Raw genomic sequence first — 19,639 nt, 5'->3', positions numbered from 1 at the left:
GTTGCCCCCTCGCACGATCGCAGCCGTGAGCCGACCAATGCTCGTCGACGCGGGTACGGGGCGAGTCGGTCATGCTGCTAGCCTTTCTCCGTGCATAATGTCGAGGAGGACATGGTGGTGTCTGCCACGCTTAGGTTATCTTAGTGATGAGGAGTCCAGGTTAGAGATATTGGACAACTAAGGCCCGTAGTGTGGCAGCAGTCGGCATATGCTACAGAGTTGGTGGTGGTGTTGGGTCGATTCAGTAGGTTCAGGGCTAGGAAGACACTCGCATTCTCTCGCCCTTCTCGGACTGACGCCTGGTGCGGGTGCCTCTTGGTTTAGCTGCTCTGGCTGGACTTCTTTCTCCGCTTGCGTGCTCTCTCCCTATATATCTAGCGGTATACTACCTATGTCGCCTCCAGATGCTCAGGTCTTCGTCGTGTCCTTCTCCGGCAATGAACAGGTATGCCCGTCTCTTCTTTTCCCCTCCTGCTATACGAAACCTTAAAGTGGGAGACACGAGGGATGTGGTCTGATTTACTGCCTATTTACCCGTGCGTTTATAAAAAAAATATTATGCGAATAGTGGAGATAACCAATAAAAACTTTTAAGATCTTTTTAGTTAATAATTTACGTAAATATTGTTGTGAGCTATCGCAACACACTAGTAATCGACTGTTACTGACTAACTCATAAGTCACGCAAACCGTGTGCACATGTGTACGCACCAGCCGAGTCAGCGAGACGGAACCAGGACCCAGACAACACCTCGTTGTCTGTCTGTCACTTTGTCCACCTCAGCAGTCACCACGCGTCCCAACTGCCAGTGCCAACCCAGTCTCCAAGGCCACAACCACGGCTCCCGGCTGGCTCCAGGCTCTAGTTCCAACCTCCACCTGCGCCGCCCGATAGCAAAACGCAGCGACCTCGCCCCCCCTGCCCCGCTCCTCCCCTTTTCCCGGTAGCAGAGACGGAGCACCGCAGCCCGCCAGAAAGGAAGACGAAACGCGCCGCGGCGCAACGCACCGCGTGCTAGTGAAAGGGCGCAGCGGAAGGCCGCCGCCGCGCTGCTATTTAGACAGGAAGCGGGGCGATCGAATCGCGTCTCTCAACCAATCGATAAATCTGCCGGTAGGTCGATCAAGGAGAGCGCGGTCCACGTCTCCGTTCCGTTCCGTTGCGGGGAAGGAAGGAAGGAGAGAGAGGAGCGATGGCGTCCGGGTACCGCGCGGAGGAGGAGTACGACTACCTGTTCAAGGTGGTGCTGATCGGGGACAGCGGCGTGGGGAAGTCGAACCTGCTGTCGCGGTTCGCCAGGGACGAGTTCAGCCTCGAGACCAGGTCCACCATCGGCGTCGAGTTCGCCACCAAGACCGTCCAGGTCGACGACAAGCTCGTCAAGGCACAGATCTGGGACACCGCCGGGCAGGAGAGGTACGCCCTTCTTCGCTGTTGTACGCTATGCAGGTTGCAGATGCAGCTCTAGGATCTGTGCACCATTTTTCAGGGCTTCCTGGTTAGTAGTAAGGATTTAGTTAATGGTTGCTAATACGGAAACTTAAGCGTAACCGACGGTTTCCAACATACACCTGTGCTTCTGATTCGCATTTCAAAAATGAAACCAAACCACTGGCCTGTTCATGACTATGTTTTACGGCTGAATACGAGATTGATGTCCATACTACTACAGTTGGGAGTTCATGCCGTAATGAATCCATCAATTAACATAGCATCGCGATCGCGATCACTAAAAAGCGCGCGCGCTTTTCAGATTGTTGCTTGCGTATCACATTTTATTCAACTCCAGCTAACTTTACGTGCGTTTCGCTAGCGTGCCATTCAGTGTCCTCGACCCTTTCGGCGATCGCAGCTGATTGCTTGTGTGCCGGCCTCAGGTACCGCGCCATCACGAGCGCATACTACCGCGGCGCGGTGGGCGCGCTGGTGGTGTACGACGTGAGCCGCCGCACCACCTTCGACAACGCGGAGCGCTGGCTGCGGGAGCTGCGGGACCACACGGACGCCAACATCGTGGTCATGCTGGTGGGCAACAAGGCCGACCTGCGCCACCTCCGCGCCGTCTCGCCCGAGGACGCGGCGGCCTTCGCCGAGCGGCACGGCACCTTCTCCATGGAGACGTCGGCGCTGGACGCCACCAACGTGGAGCGCGCCTTCGCCGAGGTGCTCCGCCAGATCTACCACGTCGTCAGCCGGAACGCGCTCGACATCGGGGACGACCCCGCCGCGCCGCCCAGGGGCAAGACCATCGACGTCAGCGCCGCCAAGGACGAGGTCTCCCCTGTGAACGCGGGCGGGTGCTGCTCGTCGGCTTAGCCCTGGTCAAACATACGCTTTGCTGATTAAGGAAGACATAACGTGATGACAATCTTTGTTGACTTCGTCAAGCGGTTGGGGGTGGTTGGCGCTCGTGATGTGTTTGCAGACTAGCAATCGCTGTCCTCGATTGTATTTTTCGGGCTATTTTTTGATTGATGCACTTGGGTGACGCACACATTTACAAGTGGCAGGTTATGGACCATATGGGGAGCGATTTACACTGATTTGGATGAAATATTGACATGTTTTGACAACTTCGAGCAAAAAAACATGGATAAATTGCCATTTTGATGCCGTCATCTTCAAAAAAAAATGTACAGCAGGATCCATGTTCTATTAATTCCATCAAAGTAAATAAATATATACAGTGCTGCCTACGCCTACCTAGAGATGCCATTTGTCTCCCTGGTTCGCCACTTCGCCTTATCATACATACTGGAGGGCGAACATTTAATACATTCTACATTTCAAGAAAAAGAATACGGTGGTGCATATTTCATATTCTCATCTACAGAGTCAACACATGCATACTAAACATCATTCAAGCTACCACTCTAACTAAGATCCATGCCTACACAAGCAGCAAGGGGCGCGTTTGGTTGCCTGGTTTTGGCCCAGCCTGGCCCATGAAATCCTATGTTAGGGTGTTTGGTTGCCTGCACTGCATCCAGATGCTGCATGCGCTCGTGCAATACCCCCTCCCCAGCCTGGCTCCGGCGGAACGCCTGGAGTTCTCGTTTCTCCTCGGCCTGGCTGGCTGCGCACGCGAGCGGGCGAGCGCGCGCTCCGAAAGGCGGCTCCCGCCATGCAGCCGCGTTCGCGCGGGAAGCTCCTAGGGTTACCGCCTCCTTTCGCGCCAATCTCTGGTATATGTACCCCTCTGTGGCGTCGCAGCCCTCTTTCGTCCCTTCATCTTTCTCTCTTCATTTCTTTCTGTCGGTGAGAGCAGGTGATGTTTTGTGCTATTTCCTTCTTCATTTTCGGGATGTGCAAGATCTGTGGTCGCTCCTAACATTTTTTGTGTTTCCCCTTTCCTTCGATCTGTTGGAATCTGGTTAGGGTTCGTGGTTATCTCGGTTAGGGTTCTTGACCAAAAAGCGCAGGTAACCTCAAATCCGCCCTAGATCTTGTGATTCCCTGTGGATTAGTGTTGAAACTTTGCATATGATTCATGTCCCTTACTGAAGTTTCATTTTATTATCTGAGCACATGTCTTAGTCATTGATGTTTCATTATGTTATCTGAGCACATATCTTAGTCATTGATGTTTCATTTTGTTATGTGAGAACATGTTCTGAGCCATGCATTTTCCATTCTTGCTATGTATTAGATGGAACCTATGGATCAGAGAACACTGCTTGTCAATCAAGCGACTGCTTTTGTTGCTGTTATTTATGCATACTTCATGAGTAGGCTTAGGGTGGCACAAGCTACGCGTCCTCAAATCACATACGGCCCATTAAGTGCTATGGATGAGGAAAGGCAAGCAAACCTGAACAAAATTTACAATTGCAATGATGTAGAATGTATTAGCATGCTGCGCATGCGTAGAGCTCCATTCTTCAACTTGTGTAACCTGTTTAGGGATAGAAACTTGCTAAGGGACACCATACACAGTTCTATAGAAGAGCAAGTGGCAATGTTTCTTCATGTAGTAGGCCACAACCAAAGATTTAAGGTCATTCACCAAACATTTAGGAGGTCCATGGAGACAATTTGTAGGTACTTTAGGGAGGTTTTGTATGCAACTGGTGAACTAAGGCAGGAGATGATAAGACCACCATCACTTGAAACAGCTAGTAAAATCAGGACCAGCCCAAGGTGGTACCCATATTTTAAGGTAAAAACATAACAACTAATCAACTAAAGTGACATTTTGGAATATACAAATGGTGATGACAGTTGTTGGTATGATGTAGGACTGCATTGGTGCAATAGATGGAACCCATGTTCATGCTAGGGTTCCAACAAAGATTTCTGCAGCATTTAGGGGTAGGAAGCATTATCCTACCCAAAATGTACTTGCTGCAGTAGACTTTGATCTGAAGTTCACATATGTTCTTGCTGGCTGGGAGGGCTCTGCACATGATGCCCTCATTCTGGCTGATGCTTTAGAAAGGGATGATGGGTTAAGGGTTCCTCCAGGTACTTATACAACATGATGGTCCACATACTTAGTTTCCCATTGATGTATAATTGATGTATAATACAACTTTTTAGGGAAATTTTACCTAGTGGACGCCGGTTATGCTTGCCGACCAGGATTTCTCCCCCCTTACAGAGCCACTAGATACCACTTGAAAGAATATGGTGGAAGGAATTATCCTACCAATGCTAGAGAGTTGTTCAACTTGAGGCATTCTAGCCTGAGAGTGACTGTTGAGAGGGCTTTTGGCGCGTTAAAGAATCGATTCCGTATTCTAGATAACAAACCATTCCATCCTTACAAGACCCAGGTGCAATTAGTGCTTGCATGTTGTATTCTTCATAATTGGATTCTTGATCATGGACAAGATGAGGTGTTTCCTGACGAATCTACATGGGAACCCAATTGTAATACCAGTTCACATCTTGATGGTACTGATGTGGTAGACAATGTAGCTTGGGGTAATAAGAGGGATGAAATGGCCAACCTGATGTGGACCAATAGGGGCAACTCCCATGTTTAGTTGATGTCAACCTTGTTTTGTAACCTTAAAGACATGTGTTTAATAACCTAAGACTAAAGACATGTGCAATGATGAATTATGTGTTGAATATACTGAGACTAAAGACATGTGCAATGATGATTGTATTTTAAATCTGAAGCAATGGAGTTTTCCAATCTGTGATGATCTCCTTGCATTTTTTACATCTGAGGCAATGGACTTACACTATCTATGATGATCTCCTTGCATTTTTTACATCTGAGGCAATGGACTTACACTATCTGTGATGATCTCCTTGCATTTTTTACATCTGAGGCAATCGAGTTTTCCTATCTGCGCTGATCTGCTTCTAATATGAGGCAATGGATTTTTCCTATCTATGATTGTGTTCCTAACTGAGGCAATGATTGAATAACCTAATTAGGGGATGGCCGAGGACAGTGTTCAAGTAATTGGGGAGGTGCAGGAAGTGGTGGAAGTGCATGCTGGTACTGATCAGCGTGGCAGGGGTGCAATGAGGTGGACTAGTGTTATGTCTGCCTTTGTGCTCCGCCGTATGTGCCAGCTGATCTCAAGTGGTGTTAGAACAGACAAAGGGTTTAAGGAGGTCCACCTGAACCAGGTTGCCAAGGCTCTACAAGAGTTTATTGGCAGTGAGGTGACCGGTACTCAGGTGTACAACCACTTACGTAAATGGAGACAGAGGTGGATGAGGGTGGCAAAATTAAGAGAGTTGAGTGGTGCCAATTGGGATGAAGACTTATGCATGATAAGTCTGGAGGATGAGCACTACAATGGCCACATTAAGGTCTGTGTTTATTCCTAACTTGTCCTGAACATTACTACAGTGGTGGCATTCCTTTTTCCACTTGTATTGTATGCCTAACTTGTCCTGAATGTTATACTTAGGCCCACCCTAAGGATGCTGAGTTCTTAAACAAGCCTATAGAAAACTATAAGGAGATGATGACTATATTTGGGACAGGATTAGCAACTGGGAAGTATGCTATGGGTTCAAATGAAGCTTTAGGATCTCCATGCGAGGTTGCTACTAGCTCTGTTAAGACTGATTCCCTTGATGAAGACAAGAGTGGTAAGTCAGTTAAGACTGATTCCCTTGGTGAGGCAACAAAGGATATGAAAGAAGGTAGTAGTGGTGTAGGCAATAAGAGGAAGAGGGGTGTGCTCACTGATGAGGACACTCTGATGTTGTCTAAAATGACAGATGCTGTCAAGGATGTGGCAGCTGCTATTCGTGAGACCAAAGTGGAGGTGATTAATCCTGACCTATATGTTGCAGTGATGTATATGCCTGGATTTAGTGAGGAAGCTTTAATTTGTGCTTTCTCTCATCTGGTGGACAACAAGGCGCAGGGGGATGCTTTTGTCCACATGACTGACTCCCATCGTGTCCTGTGGCTAAGGACATGGCTAGCCAAGAACTACTTCCTGTAGATGCATATTATGCTAACTGACTGATCATTCTTTTGGGTAGCCAAACATATACCATGAGAGGTTTTGCTTTTGCTGTGAGACAACTTGCTTGTCTGTAAGGTCACTAATTTCTGGGGGTCTTTAGGTCTGAGGGTGATCCTTTGCTGGGTTGTTGGAGTACTGAGAGGTTGAAGGCATATGTGATCAGTCAGATTGTTGCCTGTGATGTGGTGGACCTAGATTCAAAGTTCCAGTTGCATTTGTAACCATGACTTTGATGCATGAGCTAATTTCCTTTGCCTCTATTGTTTCCTTTGCCTCTGTTCTTTCCTTTGCCTACGATCAGTCAGATTGTTGCCTGTAATGTATGTGATTTTCATGCTTGATCTGAGATGGTTTCTATTGCCTATGATGTATGTGATTTTCATGCTTGATCTGAGATGGTTTCCATTGCCTATGTTGATTGGCAAATTTTGATACCTTGATCTGAGATGATTTCCATTGCCTATGATGATTACCAAACCACTACCTAACTGTGTTGTAAGTATTGAATTACCAGTTCAGTTACTGAGCACAATAAATGGCCTATGATCATTCTATGATACTACCTCAAATTGTGAAGTGTCCTAACAAAATTTACAGCTATGGCTTGGTACGTAGTACATGTTGGCCGTCAAACTGGTGTCTACTCTTCCTGGGAAGCTTGCCATGCTCAAGTAAATGGTTGCAAAGGAGCTTGCTACAAAAGATACAATTCAAGAGAAGAAGCGATGACAGCTTTCAATGGTCACGACAATGAGGACAAACAACAGGAAGTTCCAGTACTTCTTAGGAACAAAGCTAGTGCTATTACAATTAAAGATGTAATAATATTTGCAGGAGGTGTTGTAATATTAGTTCAAGCTTTAATCATTACAATTTTAGTTTCCAAATTGATGTAATAATGGTTACATTAGCTGTTTTATCCCCTCTTGGTCTGTGGTGGTAACCTTACCAATGTATGCAAGAGGTGACTTTAACAACATGCATGCAGCCAACCAAACATCCATGTGCTTGCATCTGCAATTTGAATCCGCATCTCATACAAGCAACCAAACATAGACTCTGTGCAGCCAGGATCGACTTGACCGAGTAACCAAACACTGGGCTGTTGGAGGAACTCAACCAGGCCAGCTGTAACCTGGCTGGTATGGTGCGAGCCAGGCAGGCCTGGGAAACGATCCAAACGCGCCCAAGGCTATCAGCACCGCTACACGAGCTTATGTTCAGACTACATGTAAGAGAAGTGATGCGATCAGCAAGGCTATACGACTATACGAGCGCAGCAGCTGCAACGTTTATGTCAAACCTTGGGGCAGGTAGCTGGATGATGATTCATTGTTTGGAACAGCTGAAAATTAGTTTTCAATAAAAACAGTATACAGCAAAGGAGTATATGACCTGGCATATTTTTTTTAAGTTAATATGACCTGGCATATTATGCGAGCATCATCCTCTAGTGAAGATTTAGATGGCTGATCAGACATGCTCGCTATTCCTGGAACATATAGGCTAGTCCTCAATTTATCTACAATGTGACTTTTTGTCAGACCAGTATTGACATCTCCAATCTGCTCTTCTAATGCTAAAGGTTCCTGTAGTAAAAAAAACAAAGAAGAATTTCAGTCAATAGCTAACATGTGATGTGAATTTACAGAGCAGCGGCATCCAAATACCTCATACGTCACGCCGTCTATATCTAGACGCGTATCTCTATGCTCATCTACAGTATCTGACACTTCATACAATCTCTAAAAATCCATTATTATGGCGTGCTGCTGGGACAAAAGAAAAGGCCATATGAGCTACATGTGCTGTTAACATATATCCTTACTAGCAGCACATTTCAACTGCTGCAAAGACAACTGCCAAGAGTACATCGGTTCACTCTAGTATGTAGTCAATACATATACTTTCATGAAGACACATTTCATGAAGAAATTAGTGAATGTAATTCAATGTTGTATATGATGGTGCACTTTTTTTATAAACTTGGTCAAACTATAGAAGTTTTACCTAGGACGACAAAGTTAGAGTGAACTATAATTTAGATTGGAGGGGCCGAGGGAGTATATATATAGTACTAATGACAGAAAAAAGTTATATGCTGTCATAAATCAGAAAGGGTATGTCATATACTACGCACGGTTACTATGCAACAGCATAAAACCTTATTTAAGGCTGTGTTTGCTTGTACTTGCAGCGGCTGCATCTGTTGCTGCTACAGTAGCTGAGTTGAAAAATTGCATCCGCAGCTGCTGCAACAGCATGCTGGTCCAAACATTCCCAAAATGTTTTTTTTTTTCCAACTGCAAAGGCAGGTAGCCAGGAAGCAACTCCCAGAATAGAGTGAAGTCTGATGTTAGCTCGGGCGGTAGAATCCTTATGTTGCGGTGGTTAACTGGATTTGCCAGGATTGGATGCTGTGGACAAAAGTACGTTCATAACTGGAACTCGTGGCCCGCTCGTCCACGCCTAGCGGGTAGCGGCCTCGTCGGCTTGTAGCTACAATGTCGGCATGTCGCACGCCCACAGGTGCAGGAGCGAGGCCTGCGTTCCTCCCATTCAATTAATTAGCCAATGTGTAGCAACTGGTAACGCACAAAAGATGAATAGATGATGTAAATGGGCGGTGGATTTGGATTTAACCTAACAAATAGTAAGATGCTCTATATTCTATGCAATTTCTTGGTGCTTGTTCTTGATATATTCAGTCTTTGATGGTACACACCACTTATTTTTGCTTTCAGGAGAAAAACAGCTTTACTTAGCATTTAGTCCTTATTTTTTTTATTTGTCAGTCTCGTATTTAATTCAGCATTTTTAAAAAAATAGATTATTTTATCTTACAACCTTGTACAACATTCTAGAGCAGATTTCTTGGTATGTGGTGTCGATCCCGATCGATCTAGCGTCAGCAAGGTCGTAGACATGACGCGCGCCTTTTGCATCAATCGATACGATCCAGTCACACTAAACTTGGTTCGTTTCAACGACCAATCAGACGACAGGTACACTGCTCGTTTTCACGATTTAGGGTAGGAAGGAATATGTTGTGACCTCAACGATCGAAAACAACAAATACTTCATACCATTCTTAGGCATGAGCGCTTTCATTTTATTTCTACTCTACCATCGATCTACCTCAGTGCTTGGATTTGCCCTTAGGCGATTACAAACACGTGCCTGATAACGATGATCGACGAAGAACGCAATAGGCTTCCATAATACTTCCTCTCTTCTTTCTTCTTTTTTATTTGTCACGGTTTAGTTTAAAAATAAACTAGCAAACCATAAATATTCGAGAACGAAGGTAAGTATCTTTTAGCTTGAGTGATGAGCTGCTCAGCATGGGTTATTATTGGCGTTGCATACGGACGACGTAGCGCACAAGAGTCTTCAAATTCAGTGACGCCCGTGCCGCGGACACCACTGGTTCAATGACAACAAACGTTAACAAAGCTAGCTAGAGGACATACGTCATTGAGTTGGCAAATCGGCGGCACATAGTCATGGAATAGTCTTTGCGTAACATAAAAAATTTGTGGTCTCAACCACAAGCTCTCTCTCCAACATTGTCAAGCCTGCTGACAAGCAATGAGATCTCCTCAGATCAGTGTTTCGGACTTTCGGTATGGCCTCTGACACTAGGCTTTTCAATGTTATATAGTCGGAACTTATTTCCCCGTCGACTACACTGTGTCTGTCGTAGTGTTCTTTCTCAGATGTCACGTTGTTGCAAAATATAGTTGCCGCCGGATTCAAATGCATTAGAGCTAATAGTTAACCACTAAAATTAGTAAAAACATGCATACTAATAGTTCAGCTATCAGTCATTTTTAACAAATTAGCTAATAATTAACTAGATAATTTTTTTAGTAATTTTTAACCAACTAATTATTAGACCTGGTGTATTCAAACACCCCCGAAGTCCACTCGTCCTGAAATTCTAGTGAAACAATGTGACAAATATATTAGTTGTGCCGATTTAGTTCGTATTCGTACACCATAATATCATATCATAAGGATATGGATATCGAATCCCCCGCTTCCATCTCACCTGGCCACGCTCGGTCACGTCACGCAGATTGAGAGTTGTGATTTGTTAAACAGAGCAAGTCGTATGATTAGTCATTATATCATCATTATAATAAGAGTTTACTCTCAACTTGTACCGGTATCCACTTGACATTTCCTCTTTGGAAGCTTCTTTATAGAGCTACTTTGGCAATTCATTTGTACAAGTGATTTTCATTTTTCCAAAGAAAATGAAATAATTTTCTTTAGAAAAATAAAATTCTTTTAGAAAAATAGGGTTCAAAAATTGTTGGATCATATAATCTGAGCAGATTATAATCTTAAACAAACACTCTTTAGTATGGCTTGAATGACTTAACCTGAGCTTATCATGACGTCTCCAGTGACGAATCACATCATGATAATCATCTAGCTGATAATCATTTAGCGTTCTCTGCTGGAAGCAAAAAGGTGCAAGAGAAACGCTATATTTAAGGTACAGGACCATTTACGGGTTGTTGTCGTTGGAAACCTAAGCTTGTATGCTAAGTTAGCTGAAGAGGAGCTTAATATACAAGCCGCTGCTGGGGGCTGCGGCTGCCCATGTGGGCGTTCATGCTACGTGGCACAACGGGAATCACATTCGACCGGACATCATGCGCACTAGTAATCTAGTATCTGTCATGTGTGCAAGGCAGCACAGTCCGCCCTACATGAGTTCTATGCATGGGTTCAGTGAACGAACGTCGCGTGTGGATGGCGTCTAGTCCGTGTCCGTCCCTTCGGACGCAGGACGGACAGGGACAGGGAAGGAGACAGGCCAATCAGAAGCCTCAGAAGATGCGCGGATCAGCGTGCAGATCCATTGGACCGCAACGCATAAACAGACCCCGCACACGCGACGCGACGCGAGGGCGACGATGCACGCTGCTTGTCGGAGCGGGAGCCGCGAATGATGTGGCAGAAACGAGGCATCGGCGGCCGACACTACTACACAAATCATTTCGCCAGACAAATCATAATAATCATTAATAAACGGTTATAAAATTCGACCGCCTCCTAAAATATATATTTTTTAAATAAAACAGAACACGGACATCTTATTTATTTACAGAGATGGTCTGTCTCGAAAAATACGTTTACTTAATAAAAAGTTTAATTACAGAGACGAGCCTCATAATAGCTCTACCTCAAAACAAAAACAATGGAGTTCACTTTTGAAGACCGACCGTCTCGCTAAATAAGCCTGAGGCAGCACAAGAGCGTTCCTCACTTGGGTTTCTCATTTCTATTTCTGCAAACGAACGCAGCGACCGTCTGTAAAAAAATGATGATTAATGCCCGCCTTTGAAAAAAAAAAATTCGACCCTCCTTCGGAAAAAGCTTTTAAGTCATGGTGTGAGTCCTGGGCGGCGCGTGAAGCTAAATAAAAACGACTCTGTCGGGCGAGCTTGTGTCCATCGTCGCGGCGGACACCGCGTGGTGGTATACTGCTTGTCGATCATCGGCGTTGTTGTTAGGGCAGTAGCCGCTGCCGCAGCGTGTCCGCTTCATCGCCGACAGCGCCTCGTCAGCGGCGCGTGCGCGCGCGCTCCTGTGTGCTCTACTGCGCTGCCCCCATGTCGTTGATCCCGGCCGTCAGCAACGTGCGGTCGACCATATATGATTGGGTGCCTTTGACTTGTTTACTTGGGCCACGTATCATCTCTGCAAATCCTCTGCCATACGAGACAGCATACCAAGTTTCTTCTCCCTGCTTCTTTTTTTAACTCTTTAGGACTAGTTTGATAACTTTATTTTCCCAAGAAATTTCTATTTTTTTAAGGAAAATTGAACTAATTTTTCTTTATAAAATATAAATTTCTTGAAAATACACTAGCCCTTAATAACAAAAGAGTCCATAAAGGAATGGCGCGCGCAGGCGGCGTGGTACTCGATCAACTGTCATGCAAGGGCTAGTAGGTTAAGCAGAAGCTTACGGTTGCAGAATGCAGATTGTTAGTCTCGAGTCTTGACGCACTGAATGAAGGCAGCCGCGCAGACATAATTTATAAGGAGAGGAGAGGTTACACTTGGTTGTATCTTGCTTATCCTAGACAGTTCATGGTGATGCATCGCCGTCAGTGCCCCGAAATGGCCATTGTAATCATGAAAGGGGATATTGTCGTTAATTTATTATTAAAGGAACAACAACACCCCGAAATGGTCAATGTAATCATGAAAAGGGAGATTGTCGTTAATTTATGATTAAAGGAATACTAATATGTTTCGTCAATTAGTCTTAAGAAGGTACTATCTTCTTCAGTATTCCCTGTCCCAACATATTCTTTCTAGCCATGGCTATCCCGGAGGGGGTGTGGAGGGTGCCACCTCACCCCCCCAAAAACAAAAATAGTGGGCCCCTTATTAACTGGATGGTAGCATTTTTTCATGTTAAGCCTAGCTGCTCTAGACTACAAATACGCAAAGAGAGACACATTATCGTCATCTCTCATTTAGGTTGTTAAACTAATGCCTCAATTACTTATTGAATATTATTTACTATACACGTGATCGACGACTTTATATCACAAAATGTTAGGAGATATTTTTAACGCGGTATCAAGTAACAAGTAAGTGTTTATGGCTATATTTTATATTTGTTATCTTAGAAACTTTAAAACATTGCATAATAGTTTTTATATGATGAATATTCAATATTATGTGTATAATTATATAATTATATATAATTATATGTTTGGATAGGGTTTCCATATCGGATTTCGCGCTAGATCCAAGAAACCAGGAACAACCCTAATTGTATCCCTCTTTGTTCCGTCCAATGTCGAATACATGATAATGAATATATACATATATACGAACTATATCCACATGTTAATCAATGAAATTATATTTATTCTAAAAATGAATTATATTTCAGGACGAGAGGGGTATTATTCTAAACGTTTAAACTGACTAAGCGACCAAATACGATTTATCTATTTATTTAAGCTAAACGTTCATTTAAACATACTAAACGAAATAGACAGCTGCTCAAACGGACACGATAAACCACCGGGCTAAACAGCCGTGCGTGAACACTGAACAGTGTGGTCTTCATCAGCCCACCATAAGCAGAGAAAAACAAAGATCGCGGATTACGTACGTGGAGATGACTCGGATAACCAGTGGGCGTGTTGTGTCACTGGCATGTGGCCTGTCATCTGTGGTGGTGTGGCCTGCCTGGCCATACATGCACATACCAAATGAACATGCGCGCAAGTACAGCAAGTAGCCATTCTAGCCTCTCCTCTGCTCTGCAGGACTGCAGCCAGGACGGAGAGGACCACGACAAAACTGCGTGGAATCTTTCCGCTCGGTTCGGCGGCTGTACCTGCAGTACCGCCGTGCGTCTGGGCAGTATGCTTTGCTTGCCGCTGTTTGTTTGCCTACTCCTATCCTAATCCTACCGTCGTGTGGTCGGCTGCCGAGTAGAAGTACAAAGTAAACGCAAGCAGCTGGTGCAGCGCACATGGCGTATTTGGTGCGGTGGGCCGCGGGACGCGTTTGGTGGTCCGGACGCGGCTCCGTGCGCCTGTCGATCCCGCCGCTTTGTCGCTTCTACTACCCGCCCTCCCATGCTTTGCTCCAGCGTTTTCGAGAGCGACTGGGCGGTCGCGCGACAAGACCAGGTTGTGCTCTGCCTGCTTGCCTGCCTGAGAAAAACCCTGCCATTGGAAATTCCTCTGTGCCTGACTGCCTGCTACTGTAAAAGGTACTCCTCTCCTAGTACATACACCTGCACAACAGTGTGACCAGGCGGATAGAATCCTTTTAGCCTTGTCAGTTGTCACGCCGCCCTGCAAAGGGAGTGCACGCCCCTTTTTGCCATTTCCCCGTCCGAGGAACAAGGCACGGAAGTCTTCTGCACTGGTACATCCGATTGCCGCGCGGATTTGGCCGAGACCGAGAGGTTCGATGTCTCCGCTGCCGCGTGCTGCGCTGTACTATACTCCCTCTTTGCGGCTGTTCCCGGTTCGCGCTCATCACTGCTTACGCACCTGGTTCTCCATTTGGCAGCATGGCATCACGTGTTTTTCTTTGTTGGGACGGAAAATAATACCCACTAGCACAGTACTCACGCAAGAGTCCAACGGACGGAGCAGGGAAGAACCGTGGAGTCGTCCTTCCTCTCTCCCTGGTATACACTAGCTAGTAAAATAAAGGCAACCGAGCATAGCGTCGTCCCTGATTCGTCAGCCTTTAACTGTTTGTCTGTTTCTACTAGTAGCAATGGAAATCACGCAGCTAAAATAGTCGGGTCATTATACGTCATCAGATTTGGTGTATAGGTAGTCCAGCTTTCAACTTTGCATGCTGTTGACGTCACCTTCGTTGATTTTACTCAGAAGGAGAAGGGAAAAAAACAGATGGAGGATGACATGTCATCTGATCGCATCAAAAGCTAGTGACGTCCACTCATACGATTACCACCTCAGCAACCGGCCATGAGTCGAGCCAGCCCAGTCGAGTACAGGACAAAACATGCCGTATACGGGCGGCAAATAATGAACGGTATGGAGTAGTACTACTATATACTATCAGGTGATGCACGCAAATGGTCCTCCAGAGTCCAGACCACAGGAGAAGATGGGAAACTGGACAGCTCATCCCTCATTAAAATCTGAAACGGAAAGGATTGTACAGATGCCGGCAGCAAACAAACGTCCGTCCCCTCTGTCTCTCGCCCGTCTTCCGTATTCACATGATGGAAGAAGCGAAGCGACCACTTGTCATCGCACGCACACGCTTAGCGGACAATAAAATTACTCTGTGGTTCGAATTCTCACCATTCTTTTTTTTTGCTTCGCCTAAATAAATAAACAGATAAAAAAGAAACCAAAGTCCTATTTCCAAACTCATATCATGCATCAGCCGCGGTGTGGTGTTGTGATGCTCGATCCAACGGCCACGGGCGAAACCACGGCGCCATCGTTTCTGAGAGAAGACAGAAGAGGCAGGAAGGAAGAAACACGCCGACGTACGGATTGATTAGTAATAGAAACTAGAGCCAGAGGGCACCGGCCTTCTTGAGGATGGGCACGAGCTCGCCGGAGATGTGGACGGCCATGAGCCGGTCGAGCCCGCCCAGGAGCCTGCCCCCGACGAACACCGCGGGCAGCGCGCCGGCGGCGGCGCCGGCGCCGGCCGGGACGAGCCCCGCGAGCGCCGACTCGTCCGCGACCTCGTGCACGGCCGGGTTCACCCCGAGCCCCTGCAGCAGCCGCTTCACCACGTGGCTCAGGCAGCACCCGCGCCGCCCCACCACCAGCACCGGCCTCTCCGCCACGGCCCTCCCCACCTCCGCCCTGCCGCCGTCGTCGTCGTCCCCGGCCGCGGCGTCCGGCCGGGCGCGCTCCTCCTCCGCCGCAGGCTCCGCGACGGTCGCCACCGGCTCCGGCTTCACAGCGGCGACGCCCGCCTCAGCCGCCGCCGCCGGCATCAGCCACGCCCGGGCGCTGCTGTAGGGGATGGCCTGGTACATTACTTTCCCGACGTGCGTCCGCGTTTCACGTTCCGGTCCCGGCCGCTGAGTCTCCTCCTCCCCTGATTTTTTCTTCTTCTTCTTCTCTCCCGGTCTCTCTCCGTCTTTTCCACGCGGGCGTGGAGCGATGGTTGGGTTGGGGCGCCGGTGTAAACGGCGCGGGCGGGACGCGGGGGATATATAGAGGGGAGGTGAGGTGGGCGGGTGACGTCACTGCTCGGCCCCACCGCGACGCGGGGTTGCCTTTCGACCGCTTCGCCTTCGCGCGGACCGAGTGACTGCTGCACTGCACGCGAGTCTCGGGCTCAGGAACTGCACGAGAGTGGCGTTGGCGTGGAGGTGGAGGCCTGGAGGGGCGTCAGCCGCGCCGCGCCGGGGGACGCCGGCTCCGTGACGACAGCTGCTGCGGACGCGGACCCGCGCGCCTTGCGGCTGGACTCATGATGGATTGATGGGGTAGGAGCGTAGGGCCAGGCGTCCGGTACTGATCCTGTGCGAGCGGAGAAGCTGCGGGGCCGCGAACAGCGGGGCAGGGGTAGGGATGGCCACAGGGAATTCCCCGCCGGGGAATAGCCCCATCCCCGTCACCGCGACAAAAAAACTTCCCCGCGGGGATCCCCACGAACGTTTGTGGGGAGTATTTTTTCCCCATCCCCGTTCCCCGCGGGGATAAATCCCCAACGGGGATCCTCATCCCCGTTTAAATTACAATTAATACATACGTACTTTGCTATTAATATTAAATTTTGTCATTTATACACATTGTCAGATATAAGAAATCATTATGCATACATCAAAATGAACACATTTGTACAATTAGTGGTCTCTTGATAAGGTAATTATTTATTTTTGTCGTTAATTAGTACACAAAAACATAGTCACGTACAAGTTTAACGGGTCCCCGCGGGGAACGGAGATGGGGAATGCTTCTCCGTCCCCATCCCCATTTACCCGTCGGGAGATAAATTTTCCCCGTTTATATCCCCGCGGGGGAAGTTTCTTCCCCATCTCCATCCCCTAATGGAGGAATTCCCCGCGGGGAATCGGGGATCGGGTCCCCATTGCCATCTCTAGACAGGGGGCAGCCGGAACCATCTTTTTTCTTCGCTGGAGAGGTAAACATGCGGAAGCGGTCCTTCGTGTTGGAAAGTAACGAGACGAGTCTGTTTCAAAATAAAAATCGTTTTAGCATATTAGTAGTTCATACAATACTTGATATATGTGTTTAGTATATGTGTCTATATTTATCGTCTTCCATTTAAATATGGACATAAAAACTAAGAGTTAAAACGATTACTATTTTGTGACGGAGAGGGTAGTAAATAGATGATTGTATTGATATCACGAAGTGTGTACATATATATATATAATAAAGGGATACCGCGAAGGGACATGTCTATTAGAACATGTAACCCCTTACATCCTTTGGAATTAGATCACCTGAAATATTTTCTAACATCCCATTGACCAGTTCCAACTTCATTTGATAATCCTTCAGTTATGTTGTTAATTCCTTCAAGAAAAATCTTGTGGAAAAATCTTAGGAATATATGTAGATTAAAAAGTACCAAGTGAACTCCTCAAAACCGGAGTATATCATATACTACTTTTTGTGGTTGGTGTGATCGAATGTAAATTGATTGTTCGTGCACAACACGATAGGTTTATAGATGTTCAGGGCCACCGGGGTGTGTAATACACTATGTCCTATGCTATGTAGAGATAATATTGATCTAAGTTTGAGATTACAAGGTAGAATGATCTATCAGACAGGGGGGTGTCGAATCGTTTCGTAGCGGTACCTATCTTGCCTTATATAGATGACGAGATTAGGTTTTACATGTTGACGTTTATCGCACCCCTACGCATACAAAAGTATGTTATGGCGATGACGTTGCATGCATGGTGATCATGTTCTGACTTATGGACGACGTAGAACTCTAAGCCATCTTCATCGATAGTGATTACTACGATGCCTTGATGCTCAAGCAAGCTTTACGCGGTCCTTGGATCTGAGTTAGCCATCTAGCCTGCGACTTAATTAATAGGCCCACTCAGGGCCTTTAATGGTCCATAAACTCAATCCATGCTATAAGAACCCGGGGATATCTATCTCCCACACAGACCATCCACAACTACATAGAGAGATGTGCTACTCCTCTGCAGGCGTGCAGACGGTCCGCACTTCGATAGAACCAAGATCTCGCCTCTCGAGAGAGACCATGCCAAGAGGAAAGATATTTGGGGTTGCTTTGGCGTCGACAAGTCACCCAAAGCTCCCCTAGACGACGTATAGTCGAAGAGAGGCAAAAATTAAAGAATGGAGGACTACAACTAAGGCTAACACATAAGGGAAAAAAGATAAATTGATGTTGAGTTCGATTGTTGGATAATTCAATCCGTTGTATCCCTTCCGTTTTTAGGTAGAAACTAACAAACTCTCTTGAGATATTATGATAACCTCAGAAGATACAGGGACTCTGGTCTGAATTAATCTGATTGCGCACTATCACACTCATATGACCGAACCGTCCGGTCGTAACATCTAGACTTTGTGCGCGTATATGCTCAACACCACGCAGGCGCCTTTGTCTACGTCGTGTGGTGTGTTTGGTATGCACCGCACAGAACATATGTAAGCCAACAGCTTTGACTTACCACGACTAGTCCGCGCACCGCCCCAAGTGTTGTCTATACTCTCACGATGTCACACGGTCCTTAGCGATGACTTGTATGGTACCTAGTATATGGTGATGCTACAAGACATGCATAACCGCAAACCATATCCTTGCTCGGCTAATCATGTCCAGAAGCCAAATTGCTTGTCGACATTGTCCCTACCCGTTGCAAACCAATAGAACACTGCACATGTACTGCAACATCCGACCAGCTTGGCGGGGGAAAGAAATGAGTAGACAGAAGTCGGCGGCTGTTCTGGGCTTCTGGCAGCGGAATGCTTCTACGTGGGCCGTGGGAGAAACAATCGAATCAGCGCGTGCAGTATTCCGCCCGGCCGTGTAGTCTCCGTTCGCGGCCTTGTAGCAAAGAGATCAGATATATAGCAAAGGTCCTCCACCATTAATTTGCGCATCTGCTTGAACCTGATTGATTTACGTTATATAGCACATATATAGAATCAATGCACAAAGTGCAGGGACATGAGATCAGTTGAAATAGGCACAAGTTGGAGAGTAAAAGAAAACACAGGTTTTTTTTTCCGTTCCACACAACATGTACTTTAGTAATCACTGCCAGCGATTAATTTTTAAAAGAAGGTGAAAGACTAAATGAAAGAAGTCGAAATCAAATATTATAAATGGAAAAAAGAAATGAAAGCACAAGAATAATGGAAAATACTTTAAAAAAGGAAATAAATGAGAATCTAAATTACTAAGATAAGTTAAATGAACCAAGCTACGTATAACAGGCCCATCAGACCATCACATATGTTACCGACACTGCAGAAGGCTGGACGTTTTTCCTTTCTGAAATGCTGCGTGTTAGTGCGCTGTCGCGTTTCTCGTCAATGGAGTAAAAATTTATATTACTGCCACGATGACTTGTGCGTATATTCAAATCTGTACAACATATTAAGAGAGCAAGAGTAGTCTGTCTCCCTGGTTCTGCCGTTCTGCCGTCCATGGATCCGGACCGTCC

At 46.4% G+C, this 19,639-nt stretch overlaps 3 protein-coding genes across 7 annotated transcripts; 2 read left to right on the top strand and 1 right to left on the bottom strand.

The window, feature by feature from the left end:
- The first annotated feature begins 857 nt into the window (after positions 1–857).
- On the top strand, positions 858–2,555 carry LOC100193085 (Ras-related protein RABA1f). Its single transcript, NM_001358608.1, has 2 exons — positions 858–1,417; positions 1,879–2,555. The coding sequence occupies exons 1-2, from the start codon at positions 1,194–1,196 to the stop codon at positions 2,315–2,317; spliced, it is 663 nt and encodes a 220-aa protein (NP_001345537.1). The 5' UTR covers positions 858–1,193; the 3' UTR covers positions 2,318–2,555.
- A 204-nt stretch (positions 2,556–2,759) lies between these two features.
- On the top strand, positions 2,760–7,424 carry LOC103651381 (protein ALP1-like). Of its 5 annotated transcripts, none has more exons than XM_035966443.1 (4): positions 2,760–3,186; positions 3,380–3,423; positions 5,393–5,776; positions 5,878–7,424. In XM_035966443.1, exons 1-4 carry the CDS (start codon positions 3,126–3,128, stop codon positions 6,421–6,423), a joined length of 1,035 nt encoding a protein of 344 aa, XP_035822336.1. In that variant the 5' UTR covers positions 2,760–3,125; the 3' UTR covers positions 6,424–7,424. The 5 variants fall into 5 exon arrangements, with proteins under 5 accessions (XP_035822336.1, XP_020406111.1, XP_008675231.3 ...); XM_020550522.1 differs by lacking the exon at positions 5,878–7,424 and adding an exon at positions 4,240–4,465 and having other exon boundaries at positions 3,135–3,186; positions 3,380–4,160; positions 4,541–5,478; XM_008677009.4 differs by having other exon boundaries at positions 3,156–3,269.
- A 7,665-nt stretch (positions 7,425–15,089) lies between these two features.
- LOC100285691 (Grx_I1 - glutaredoxin subgroup III) lies at positions 15,090–16,133 on the bottom strand. The gene has a single exon (NM_001158582.2). The coding sequence runs from the start codon at positions 15,980–15,982 to the stop codon at positions 15,503–15,505; it is 480 nt and encodes a 159-aa protein (NP_001152054.2). The 5' UTR covers positions 15,983–16,133; the 3' UTR covers positions 15,090–15,502.
- Positions 16,134–19,639: the final 3,506 nt, after the last annotated feature.

This window comes from Zea mays, chromosome 3 (assembly GCF_902167145.1).
Source record: "Zea mays cultivar B73 chromosome 3, Zm-B73-REFERENCE-NAM-5.0, whole genome shotgun sequence".
Lineage (NCBI taxonomy): Eukaryota > Viridiplantae > Streptophyta > Magnoliopsida > Poales > Poaceae > Zea > Zea mays.
Note: the sequence above shows the minus strand (reverse complement) of the source record. Positions and strands in the feature narration are given on the sequence as shown.